Source organism: Nipponia nippon, unplaced genomic scaffold, assembly GCF_047370975.1.
Source record: "Nipponia nippon isolate SJK-2023a ecotype South Korea unplaced genomic scaffold, ASM4737097v1 scaffold_19, whole genome shotgun sequence".
Classification (NCBI taxonomy): domain Eukaryota; kingdom Metazoa; phylum Chordata; class Aves; order Pelecaniformes; family Threskiornithidae; genus Nipponia; species Nipponia nippon.
The window spans coordinates 4,227,771-4,240,302 of NW_028262335.1; the positions used below are offsets into that span (position 1 = coordinate 4,227,771).

The window sequence follows — 12,532 nt, forward strand, 5'->3', positions numbered from 1 at the left end:
CAGTCATCCCCTCTGGGCAGTGGTCAAGAGATGAGCAGCATTTGGCTTCCAGCAGATGCTGGAAGCTGTGGAGTGTCTGGGAGAGCAGCAGCCACATGGTGGGGAGCTGGTGTCAAACTGTTAGAGTAACACCAAGGAATATTAAATGGCAGAAGCGATCCCGGCAGAGCCCCACCCGGCAGACTGAGACTCGGCACAGCCACTTTGGCAATGCTTTCTGGGCACCATGTGCCAATAATGTTATTGAAACTGAATTGAGAAGGAAGGAGTGAAAGAGAAGGAAAGGGAAAGAAAGCACGGATTGTCTGCTCCTGCCGCCCAGGCCCGGAGGCCTCCGGGCGCCTCCCTTGACGAAACAGAAATCAAACAAAATTACAGAAATAGGGCAAGAGCATTTGCCTAATAGACTCCCCAAGCAGGAGGAGGAGCACAGCGCTGCCAGATCTCCAACCTGCAATCTGAGAGCCAGCGCCCTGAGCCCACATGAATCCAGAGCACGGCCCCAGGCCCCGGGGTCAGCTCCAGCTAAGGAGGGAGAAACTGCCAAGAAAATGGGCTAAGCATAAAAAACAAAGGTAGAAGAGACACACAAAGGGGGATGTCCCACATATCAGCGTGACTCACTCCCTGCTCAGCCCTGGCACACTGTCTGCGGGGAAAGCATTAAACTGTAATAATAATAATAAATTAATCATCCTTCCCCCTCCCATTGCACTTTTCATCTGAGGATCTCTGAGCACCTGGCAAACATTAATTACTGAAAGCTCCTGACGCCCCTGGGAGGGTGGGAAGGGACAAGGAGAGATCTCTTCACCTGCCGCGAAAGGGCAGCCATGGCTGGAGCGGACGGGGCGGCTCAGTTCAGAGCAGGCCGAGGGGTGCTGCCTTCCCTCGAGTGCTCCTGGGGACTGGGGGGTCCAGGAGCCGCTTTGTGCCAGGGCATGGTCGGAGGCGGCTTTTGCTTGGAGAGGATCCATACCCTGGAGGGATGGGGAAAGAAGGGGAGATGCTGCCCTAACGGGGGGCACAGGGGTCCCCAAAGGAGCAGAAAGCTCCGTAGCGTCTGAGAGGGGAAAGAACAAACTTTCCTTGGGTAAGAGGCAAAGGAGGGAGGATGGGGAAATAAAACCTGATCCTGTGACTGGAGATCGCTGAGATAGGAAATCGGGCCTTGCCGTTGCGTCAGCTGCAGGGCGTGGACTTCACCTGAAAAAACACCCTGGCGAGTTGTTCCTGCAAGGAGGAGTGGGAGGGACAGTGGGAAGTCTGCGGAGGGGATCCTCCGGGTGTGTTTAGGTTGTGTGTGTGGGTTCATGTGTGTCATGGTGTATGGATATGTGTGTATTTGAATGTGAGTGAGCACAGAGTATCATTTTCTTTGTCGGAGTGCATATGCATGTTGTATGTGCGTGCTGGGATGGGAGGGGTGGGGAACATTTGTATACTGATGTGTGAACGTGCTCGGCTCGGTGCATGTAGAAGAACAGGTATGTTTAGAGGGCCTGTGTGGCTGCGTATGTGCAGTGACACATCTGTGTTATAGTGCGTGTTCCCCCTCATAAGGAGTCTTGAGAGACAGCTGGGGCTGCTCTCTTAGGGAACAGCGGTGGTGAGCAGAACTCCCACTGCTTAAATATTAAGTTCACAGGAGAAGTGAAAATGGAGAAATCTGGGTGATGCGAGGTGAAGTGAACTTACGGGACCCATCAGCAATCTCACACCTGAAAGAAAGTGTTGGGTCCAAACCGAGCTATTACAAAGCCAGAGATGAACCAGCACAAAGGCTTCTGGCGCTGTCCATCGGTTCCCGGGGTAGGATATTCCCCGGCAGGTGCTGTAGCGTCTGACTCGGGCGTAAGGACCAGGGCAGGCTCTGATGAGGATTGTGGGTGATGTTGGCTGGGCTGATGGCTGTGCTGGGGCCGAGTGAAATGCAGCCAGGCAGGATTTTAAAGGCAGCACTGGGGGACAGTGCTGGTCGGAGCTGATGGCATGGTTGCAAACCAGCAGGGGAAGTCGGGGCGATCCTGATAATGTTTTGCCTGTCTCATTTAAAGCAGTAGCTTGCCTGCACCAGGTGCGAAGGGGAGCCCCGTGCAAGGGCTCAGTTGAGCGCTGCTTGGCTGGGCTCCCGCTGCCTGCTGGCTGGGCAGCACCCTGGGCAGGGCACGCTTGCCTCCTGCCTGGCACTGCTGTCCCCACCCTGCTTCCTGGCCCGGAGGGTCCCTGGGTGGCTCTGTTTCACTAGATTTGGTTAGATTTTTTTCCAGGAGAAGCCAGAATACTTGTGGTTTCCACAAATGACTCCCCCTCTCCTCTTCCTTCTCCCTGCCCTCTGGCCCTGTGCGCTGCCCGTACATTTTTACGCATGCAAATGCAGCGCTTGTGGAGAGCTTGGTTAGGTGATGAGCTGCAGTTGCGGTGTTGGGTCTCTGGGCTTAGGACACTCTCTGGCTGCAGCGTGTCCTGGTGTGCGGAACCTTCCAGCCCTGTGACTAACCTGTCCGGCCACTTTTAGCAAGTCATTTCCCTCGCTAGTGCCTCAGTTTCCCCATCCGTGTAGTGGGGTAATGATGCTGGCCTCCTTTGAAAAGTACATTAAGTTCTGCTTATAAAAAGGATTTAAGGGCTGGTGAGTTCACGGACTGCTCCCCAGCCCTGCCGAGGAGCCCTGCTCTGCCAAAATCTACGGAGCCAAACGTGGTGTGTTCACAAAAACAGCCTACAACCTGCTCAAAATACCTATTTAATCAGGTAAATAATCTGCTCGTTTGTTTTAAAGAAAGAGGCTTATATCTGTGTTTACCCAACACGCCTCTTAGAACCTCCCTCGCATTCTTTGCTACTTAGAAAAATAAAGCAACAAAAAATGAGGAAATTCGCTGCAAAAGAAAACCCACCCCTCCTGCGGGCCAAGCGCTCCCGCGGCGGAGCAGCGCTGGCTTCCTGCGGGGCGTTGGGCAAGAGGCTTCAACGTCCAGGGTTGTGACAGCGGCCGCGCCGGGCCCGGCACCCAGCGCTGCCCGGCCGCCGCCGGCGACGGCTGCCCCGCGGGCTCCAGCCCTCCTGGGTGCCGTGCCCCGCCCCGCACGGCCGAGCCCGGACACGCGTGGGACGGCTGTGCCCGGGGCAGCATCCCTGGCGCTGCCCGAGGGCTGCGGGTCCCGCCGGGCCCTGGCCCCGGGGCCCCGGCGCGGCTCGCCCGCCCCCCGCCGCTCCCCCGCCGTTTGCCCCGCGCCGGCGGCTCCTTCCCCGCCTGCTCCGGGGCTCCCGCGGCCACGCGTGGGTCCCGCGCTCCCCGCCGGCGGAGCCGGGTGGCGGCGGCAGCCGGCGGCGATGGGAGCGGGGCACCGCGGCCGCCTCGGTCGGGCCGGTGCCGGCGGGCGGCCCGCGGCCCTGCCCGCCAGCGCGCCCCGAGTGCGGGCTTCCCCGCGGTCCTTCCCGGCCGGGCCGGGGCCCCGCTGCGGGGCCGGGCGCCGGCTCCTCCCGAGGTCACCCCGCCGCCGCCGCGGCCCGGCCCGGCCCGGCCCGGCCCCGGCCCCGCACCTGCCCCCGGCGGCGGGCCCGGCGCGGAGGCGTGTCCGCCGGCTGCCAGTCACCGCCCCCCGCGGCGGCCGGCGCCCGCCCCCGGCCCCGCTGCCAAAGTGACTCGGGGAGGACCGGCACGGCAATGACATCAGTGCTTTAAACAACTTGTTATTCGGGAGCAATCAGCTGCAATTAGGTATTAATTAAGTATTATGAAAGTTGATTATTTAAGTGAATTCGGCTTTCGTCTCTCCGACTATGGTAAGTAGAGCACAATTGTCCTTTTCCTGCCCCCGGCCCCCCATCCGCCGCTCGGCAGAGCCCCCGGTCGGTGCGGCTACCGGTGCCCCCGGTGCGGAGCGGCGCGGAGCTCTGCGCTCGCTGCCCCGGCCGCCCCGCCGCGCGGCTCGTCCCCGTCCCCTCCGCCGCCGCGGGGCCGGGCGCTGCGGGCAGTTTCTCCGCTGCCCGGGGCCGCCGCCGCCGCGGCGAAACTTTTCCCCGTCGCCGAGGCGGGTGCGCGGGTGCGGGGCGGCGCAAGGGGCTCCCGGGCCGGGCCGAGCGGGGCGCGGGGGCGGCACCAGGTGCTGCCGGGGGCTCGCAGCCTCTTTCACTTTTCTTTCACTTGTTTTACGGAAGTTGGCTTCCTCTCCTGCCGCCGCTCCGGCCCCGCTCTCCCCGGCCCCGCGGAGGCGGGCGGCGAGGTGAGCCGGGGGCTCCGCTCCGCCGGGTCCTTCCCGGCAGCGCGGCGGCCCCCGCGGGCCGGGCCGGGGCGGCGGGCGGGCGGGCGGCGGGGCGAGGCGCGGGCTGGCCGGGAGAGGATGCGGAGGGGAAGTTTATGGGGGTTTTGAAATGATTCTGCGTTTATATTTGTTGTAAGTTGTGTGGGTTGTTTTCTCTTTCATTTCTTTCCCCTTCTGAGCTCTGGCGTCTCGTTGGTAAAGGTTGCTTGTCAGGTTCCTGTGCTGTCTAAATGAAAAGGAATTTAATTTATTTGGGACAAGGCAGTGTCAGATGAAGAGGCTGCTTATTACATTTAATGAGTAATTTTTTTTTTTTTTTTCAACCTGGGCATATCTGGGATGGGTTTGTTTTTGTCCTTCCATGTGAGGTATATGAGACCTCCCCCACCCCTTCACATCTCGCAGGGAGGCGGAACGGTGGCCAGACTGGGGCAATGTTTTGGTTTTAGATTGCAGGCCCCAGTACTGGGGCTGGGTGTGGTTTTGGTTATAGCTTTTTGTGGCGCGTCCACTGGTTTTTGATCAGGTATCAGGATGGGGAGCAGGGTCTGGCCTGGTGGTGGGCTGGGCTAGTGCGTGGGCTCACCTGGGTGTGGTGGTGGACAGGGCTCCATCAGGCTGGGGCGTGATCGTAGCCGGGGTCCCAGGGGCTCGGTGTGCTGGTGGGTTTCCAGCCCCTGGCCAGTCTGGGGCAGGGTCTCGCTTAGATTTCACAAAGTGGGCAAATTCAGAGTTCGGTAGGAATCCCTTGGGCCATGTTACCTCCCTCTTTGGGACTTGGTCCCACCACTTTGGCCGCGTACCTGCTAACACAACGATACCTGCTCCTCCAAAATGGTGTAAACCATTCTCTTCCGTTTAAAAACTAAATGGCAGCAATGGGCCAAACAGGCCTGCGCTGGCAATCTGCCATGGTCCAGGTAATTACTGCCGGAGCATGTGTGTGTGTGTTGTTTTTTTTAATAAGAAGTAAGATGGTAATAAACTGGTTGATGATTGACTGGGCCTGAACTATGTACTCTGATATTTTGATCGAGAGGATAATTTTGTCGTCATCTATTTCATTTATTTATTTATTTCTATCATTGATATCAGGAACCGAGCGGCTCAGGAACTGCTTCCACCCGCGAGCGCGACGCGCCGGCTCTGGTTGGGTCCAGCCGTGGGCGTGTGGCTGCCTCCCTTCTAGATCAAGGAGCTGGGAGGCTGCGTGGGCAGCCCAGGAGTTAAGGATGTGGTGAAACTGCAGGAGGGCAAATGCTTTAAAGAGTAATAAACAGTGATTTACCCCGATCTCCATCTCCAGGAGCTGTGGCGGCGCAGCGATGGGATCTGCAGGCAGCTGCCCGGGTGTTCCCGGCCGGGTTTGGCCCCCGGGTGGGCAGGGCCGTGCCCCTGCCGGGGAGGCAGCGCCCCCTGCCGGCTGGAGCCCTGCCCGCTGGCCAATGGGCCCCCGCGCCCGGCCCCCGCCCCTGCCCGCCCCACCCCGCTCCCCCAAAAAGGGACCGCGAAGCCAACACCTTCCCCCCGCCCCAAAAAAGGGACCCTCCTCCTTCTGGGAAGTGGCATGGGCGCTCGGCCTTCTTGCCGCTGTGCCCAGGTAACACGCAGGTTTTGGTGCTCCGGTGTGGGAACCCGGGGACGCAGTAAGCCATGGAAATGAGGATCTGGGAGATCTGTTTAAGTCAGCATTACGGTCTGTGTGTGGGTGAACCCGTCTTGTCATGATCTCGGGGCAGAGGCCTGCCCCATAATCACCACCTCTAACCCTTATCTACTTGGGCCAGCTTATCTCCCTCAGTCGCTGCCTCTTGAATTGTCTCCAAGCCCTCTGGCTGTGGCTCCCCAGAGGCAGTGCCCGAGGGCTGCTCACACGAGCTGCCAGCTGGCACAGGAAAGTCTGGAGGGGTTTCTTTCCCAGAGGGACTCGGTATGTGGGGTCTGACAGTCTGCTCTTGCCGAGGGCTTTCTCAGCTCAGTCGATCCTTGCATGGACCTTCTAGGGCTAGAAGGATTCATAGTGGTTAAGGGCTGGAAAGAGTTCATGGACTGAGTCCATCCGCCCAGGATCGTGGCAAGATGTTCCCTTCACGTGACTTTCTGCAAGTCTGGTTGTAAATATCTTGAGTGACTGGGCACCTGTCACTTCCTTTGGGAAACTGTTCCACAGCCTAATTATCCTTGGTATGAGATTACAGGAACTGATCTCAGAATGGGGACCAGGGAACCTATGGTATATGGGTGGAGAAACACCTAATTTTCCACTCAAAGGGTTGTTTTGTGACTTTATTTTGTCAAATCACTGTTGTTGTTTGAAACACCCAGTGGATAGGAACACCTTTTTTTTTTTTTTTTTTTGGACAGTACAGATTTTTGAAGAGACATTGGTTCAGTCAAGGTTGGTAACATTCCTGTGCTGAGCTCATGGTCTGCAGAAGGTTCACAGGCAGTTTGTCAGGGCGTTCAGGTCACTTTCTAGTCATCCTATGAGGTGCTTGTTGGGTGGAAAGCATTCAAGCGCTTAAGCCTAGCTAGTGAAGACTCTTCCTTGGGAGAAGGATTTACCCAGGTGCGGATTAACCTTCTCATCACGGTGTTATGCAGGGCCGAGCTATTACTTGAAGAGCGTGCTTCAAAGCCGGTTGAAGTCCGTAGGAGTGTTTCTACTGGTTTGGCGCTATAGAGCGATAACTCACAGAGAGACCAGGAAATTGATCCCTGAGATAATAAACTTCTGTTTCCCCACCTGCACCCTGTCTGCTGGGTCCTATTCCTTCTAAACCAGGTATGCTACCGACAGAGTGGGGTCTGCTAACGTATGCAGGTACTGCATCCTTCTACTGTGAAACGGTGACCGAGAGGGGGAGAGGCAATGTGTACTAAAACTGGCTGTGAATGATACAGATACTTCAGCTGGAAGGGATCAAAGGTTTCATACCTAGCTTCCATATCATCAGTTTCTCTTTCTGTTTTCCTGGACTATTTATGGTTCCACTCTGAGTCTTCCTTGCCATTACTGAAAAGGACTATCTGAGCTGGGAATTTATTTCAGGGCTTTTGCCTGTGCAGCCTTGTCTGTTCCACTTCCCATGCTGCCAGAGCGCTCGGCTGTCTTCACAGCGAGAGCCTTTGTGGCCACTTTGGCTCTCCCTCTAACATCAAATCATACCCCTGGGCTGCCGTGTAGCCTACAATTTAGGTTTCCCTCTGAAAAGTTGGTTGAAAGTATCTGGAAAGTAATGAAAAGTCCTGTGGGAGGTGAAGACAACCATTGCCCGTGCTGCATCTCCCACCTCCACCTGGGCTCCTTCCCTCCCTCCCAGGGTTTGAAGATGCGTCCGTTCCCAGGGTTTGGAGAGCTCAGGTGCCACCCAGGGCTCAGCTCCCAGAAGTGCTGACATCGCAGAGGCCACACTGGCCGATCCAGCTGGGGTTTGGGAGAACCAATGTCCTCGTCCTCAGCTGCACTTTGCAAAGCAAAGAGGGGGCAGAGGAGGCTTGGCTGGAAGCAGGGGAGGGGCAGAACCTACAGCCAAAAGTCCCACGCGGCACCGTCTCCTCCCCTCCGGTTCAATGCGGACTGGATCAATTTGGACGTCTTCAGCAATAAAAAATGCCGATGTCGTCCTAATTCACCAGGCCCCGAGATGACAGCAAATTTACATTTTTTAATTAAACTAGCAGCCAGTTTTTATGAGAGGGGGCTGGGTTATGCAAATCAAATGGTTGTGTACGAAAGATTAGGAGAGTTTGGGAATAAATTCCACAAATGCTAATAAAAAAAAAAGAGAGAAAATGAGAGGGGGGAGAGAGAGGGACATTGTTCCATTAGCCCCTTTTAGACTGATTTCCCTAGGGAGAAAGCAATGGGGGGTGAGAGATGGAGGCAGCTTTCAGAGACAGGTAAAATCCATTTTGAGGATTGAGAGCCCCTTGGACCAGGACCTTGTTGCTCCCTGTTTCCTCTCGCAGGGGAGACAGAGGCAGACATCAGCAGCAAAAGAAAAACTTGCTAGCTTCTAATCCCCATTCCTGCTTGACCAGCGATCTTGCAGGCTGAAACAGCAGCTGGGGCTGGGGAGCTGCCCCGGGTGACTGCAGCCCGGTTGAGGATGCAGAGGGGGTGCACAGTTCTCAGCCAGAAGGGCATAGGTAGGTCAAGGGCCGGGCCAGGTCATGATGGTGTTGTAGGAGGGTGGACCTGTCAGGGTGACAGAACAGTCCCTGGATGGGCAAAGCCCAGACTCTGGCCACGAGTGAGTACTGAAGGGGCTACACAGAGCTACTCCAGCTGGGGACTGTCTTTGGACTGGCAGATGGGACACAGAGCGGGGCCAGTGGCTGGGATCGGTACCCTGGGGCTTCCCCCTCTCTTTTGTGCAGCTTTTGCTGGTGGGCTCCTGGCAGCAGCTTGCTGGTTAGGCTGATGGTAATACCGATCACAGTTGTGGGGCTGGGCTGCCATTCCACATAAGTACAGGCTTCGTCTGTGGAGCAGAGTGTGTTTTGGAGAAGGATGAGGATGCTTTTCCCTCCCCCAAACTGTAGACCCCCTTGTTGCCCATCCATAGGGCTCTCAGTCGCTGAGTCCAGCTGTTAACTTCTCTTCCCAGTGTGTTAACCTGGCACCAGCCTTCTCCCCTCTTTCTCAAGAGACTTCCCATCTTTATTCATGTGGTGATTCCAGAAAATAAAACAGTTTGTCAAGCGTTTTCGAGAACAAATAGTTACAGTGAACCAAAAACATGCACTTCACTCGTGTAAAATATGTTCTTGTTTAAATTTCCCAAAGAATTCCGAGTTCTTGTTGCGTTTGGGAGTTAGGTGTGGTGGCCAGGTACCGAAGCAATTGTTTGCTCTGCCATGGAGAAACACAACCAGAAAATTTCTGGAGGCTGGGAAACTGCTTAAAGCTTCCAGTCCTAAGGCAGTTTCGTGCTCAGAATAAAAGCTGAACAACCCGTGTAGGTTGGCAAGAGAGAGCAAGGGGTGGAGAGGAGATACAAGGAAAAAGGATGGGTAGACTAAAGTCACTCGGTGCACTTTATGGCAATCCCCTGAGGATCTGGTGCCTTACTAGAGAATTTTGCCACCCATTCCTGGTTTTGGGGTGTGAAATGATGATTCACCTATATGCACATGTTTTGCTTTGGAGAGGTGACATTTTAGCAGAGGCTCTTGTGAAATCAGTAAAAACACCAAGAGCAACCGGAGCATTTCTGGAGGTGTTCCCCACACCCAACACCTACGTCCCCGTCACCCTGTCCTGCACATGCACATCTGCCCCAGACTCTCACCCACCTCAATACTCCCGGACACTCACGTGCCCTGTGTTGGTGTTGTGCTGAACTTTGTGTTCTCCAAGTTGCTCTCTCAAGACATCGCCTTCCTCTGCACTCCGGTTCTGTGTGCTTGCATCATTGTGGCAATGCGTGGACCTTTCTTAGCGGCAAGAGAAGACAGTGTGGTCTGTGCCCTGTGTGTTAGGTGTCCCTGTGCTCCCACCGCTGCTGCAGTGCGTCCCCCACCGTTCCTGCTGCCGGGGGGAACGGTGGCCTTGGCGGCAGGCTTGGTCCGCAGCCGCAGGCAGGCGGTTGCACAGGGGATTTTTGTGACGTGAGTTTCTGAGCTGAACTAGGGCCAAGTTCAGCCTAAATCTAACAAAGAGAGCTCCAGAACAGGTCTGTGAGACATGGCAGAGTCTGAGGATTTGGTGTGGGATGAATAACTCCTGATCTATAAAGTGGGCATAATCATACTCTCCTGTGCAGCCCAGAGCCAGGGCTGGGCGCTTCAGTGATGGAGATAAGTGAATGAGGCCTGGCTCCTGTCCATGGACGGGTGCGGGGGTCGGGCAGGAGCGCTCCTCCCTCCAGCCGGGGTGTGGTGGCTGGGGTGTGGGAGAGCTGAGCCCGCTCCGCTTCCCGGGAGCTCCAGTGCCCGCCTGACCCATGGCACCCTCAGCGTGCCGGCAGCTGCGGTGCCACAGGCTGCGAGCACCCGTGGGTCCAGGGCGGGTTGTCGTGGACCTGCAAGGGGGGCTCTCTGGGACCGGGGCAGGGGGGTGCAGAGCTCCAGCTGGGCTTTTCTGTTGCAATGGTGCCGTGGTGTCAGCCCCTCTCCTGAGACTGGCTGGGCCGGGGCAGAGCAGAGGAAGAACCAGGAGCTTTTAGCTTCCATACATGGGAAACTGTCAAAAGCCAGGTAGCAACACCAGCTTTTGTCTGGTATTTCCAGAAAAACCCGGTGGGACCTGGCATCCCAGGGCATAATTTATTATGGAAAAATAAAATAATAAAGTCCCAGTCCCTTTGAGGCCTGAGTCATAGAAGCATCTTCTCATTAAAGCAGCTCCACCTCTCTGCATGGTGTTTGCCAGCACCATGCCTGTATGAATCCACTCCCTGAGCCGGCCCGCCCAGGGCAGCCCTCCTCCTCCTCGCTGCCTGCGCTTCCCCAGCACACCTCTCCTCCAGCACCCCTTCCCCTATCTGGAGGAACACGAGTTCCACATGTCAAGCCAACTTCTCCCCAGGCCTCCCTTCTTCGGGCCAGGGCAATGTTTTGTTGGCATGTTTTGTAGACAAATGTCTTCATCTTTTCACCCACCTCCACCCCCTGTGCTATCAAGTTCTCTGGGCACAGCCCTGGCTCCCACATCCCCCTCTCGTTGCCACGTGGTGTGGAGGTGTGCGTGGTATCTTTCCATGGCTTGAAGCTCTCTTCCAAGTGGCCCTCTGCAAGCAGAGAAAGGAGAGGAAGCTGCTCCGGGAGTAATTACCATCTGCATGTCCCAAAGGCAGGCAGCAGATGTTAGCAGAGGAGGACTGGGTTGGAAGAGGGTGAGGGAACAGAGGCTGGGGAGAGAGGGGCTGATTTTTCTTCTTGATTGCATATGAGTATTTTTAACAGAAGCTCGGTAGGACAAGAATGACAGTTTTGCAAAGTTGATCCATGCGCTTGGAAACTTTCAGAGAAAGCTCCTTTGCTTGCTCTTGCTGTGTTTTCAGTCATTTACTCTTGCTTTTCTCAGCCTTTTTCTATGCTGCACTATTTAACTCTTGCTAAATAGCTTTCCTTTATGTCCTTCTTCCTTTCCTTATTCCCACAGTCCCATCACTCTTTGGTATCCTCCTGGCCTTCCCATTCTGCCTTTGATTCTGTCTTGGTGTTGTCCCCCCCCATTATCCTACTCTCTTTATTTTTCATTTCCCCATTTGTCTGTGGGCTGATATTCAGATGAGCAAACTTCTTCCAGTTAAAGGAGGTCATGAATATTAGGATTTTTCTATCAAACAATGAAATATGGCTCAAATTACTCTGAAGAATAGGGCCCTTTTCATAAACCACCTGCTGTTTTTTTTTGAAAGAAAGCACAACCACTCGCCTGTGTGCTTCAAGCAGTTGTCTCTCATCTCCACCTCGCCAAGCTTTGCCGTTCCAATTTCTTCTTCTGAATTTGTTGCTCTTGGTGGAGTAAGTCTGCTCTTCCCAGACTGCCAGCACCCAATGAGTCTGAGTTTGGACAGGTTGGGACAGGATGGTGATTCTGGCAGGATCCTCACTACTTTGAATGATGGTTTGTGATTGTGCTTTTTTGATTGCGGTGTGCTTATTTGGGGGTTTTATTTTTGTTTTCAACAACATTTTGGTCTGAAACTCATTACCTCTCAGCTTGACTGGTAGAGGGATATCATATTCAGATGTTAGCACCCAGCGGGGCATGGAGATGCAAGACACCCCTGCCTTCTCCTCATCTTGCTGGTGTAGACCATTCCTCTGCCCTGGTCATGAGGAGGGCTGTGGTGGAGGTGTCCTGCTCAGGCCTGGACACCAGCCTGGGGCTGTGGTCATGCCCTCCTGGCTTTCACGGTAAGCCCCTGTGTGTGCCGAGGCTGAGCTGAGCTCTCGTTCCAAACTGATCTGTCAGGGCTGATTTTAGTACACACCGGCTCACTGCTGAGGCTGGGAGTTGAATTTGTCTGGCTGTTTCCAGTGAGGTGAGGGCTGTGTCTGCAGCACCCCAAGAAAGAAGTTAGAATAGATGTGTGGTGGAGGTGAGTCCCTGAGCCAGGCAGGTCCCCCCTGCGGGGACTGTGGTCCACGCTGCTGTCCCCTTCCTCCCAGCCACATGGCTTTGGAGAAGGAGCTGTGAGCGCAGTGGCTCTTTCTCCTGAGACTTCAGAAAGCCAGGTGTGTGCTCTGTGACATCCTACCTTGGCTGTGCTTGGCCAGATGGTGCCCTGCCTTTGCCAGCATCAGTG

General features: G+C 55.6%; 1 protein-coding gene across 5 annotated transcripts in view; it reads left to right on the forward strand.

Moving 5' to 3' along the window:
* Window positions 1–12,532, forward strand: part of CASZ1 (castor zinc finger 1) — a 206,399-nt gene that overhangs the window by 109,809 nt on the left and 84,058 nt on the right. For 4 of the 5 annotated variants that reach the window (XM_087755149.1, XM_087755153.1, XM_087755150.1 and 1 more), the window contains exon 1: window positions 3,651–3,789. The exons of the other annotated variant lie outside the window; for it this stretch is intronic. In XM_087755149.1, the coding sequence (XP_087611275.1) occupies window positions 3,741–3,789 (49 nt within the window). In that variant the 5' untranslated portion in view covers window positions 3,651–3,740. Of the gene's footprint in view, window positions 1–3,650; window positions 3,790–12,532 lie in introns of those variants that run through there. 5 annotated transcript variants of the gene reach the window in all.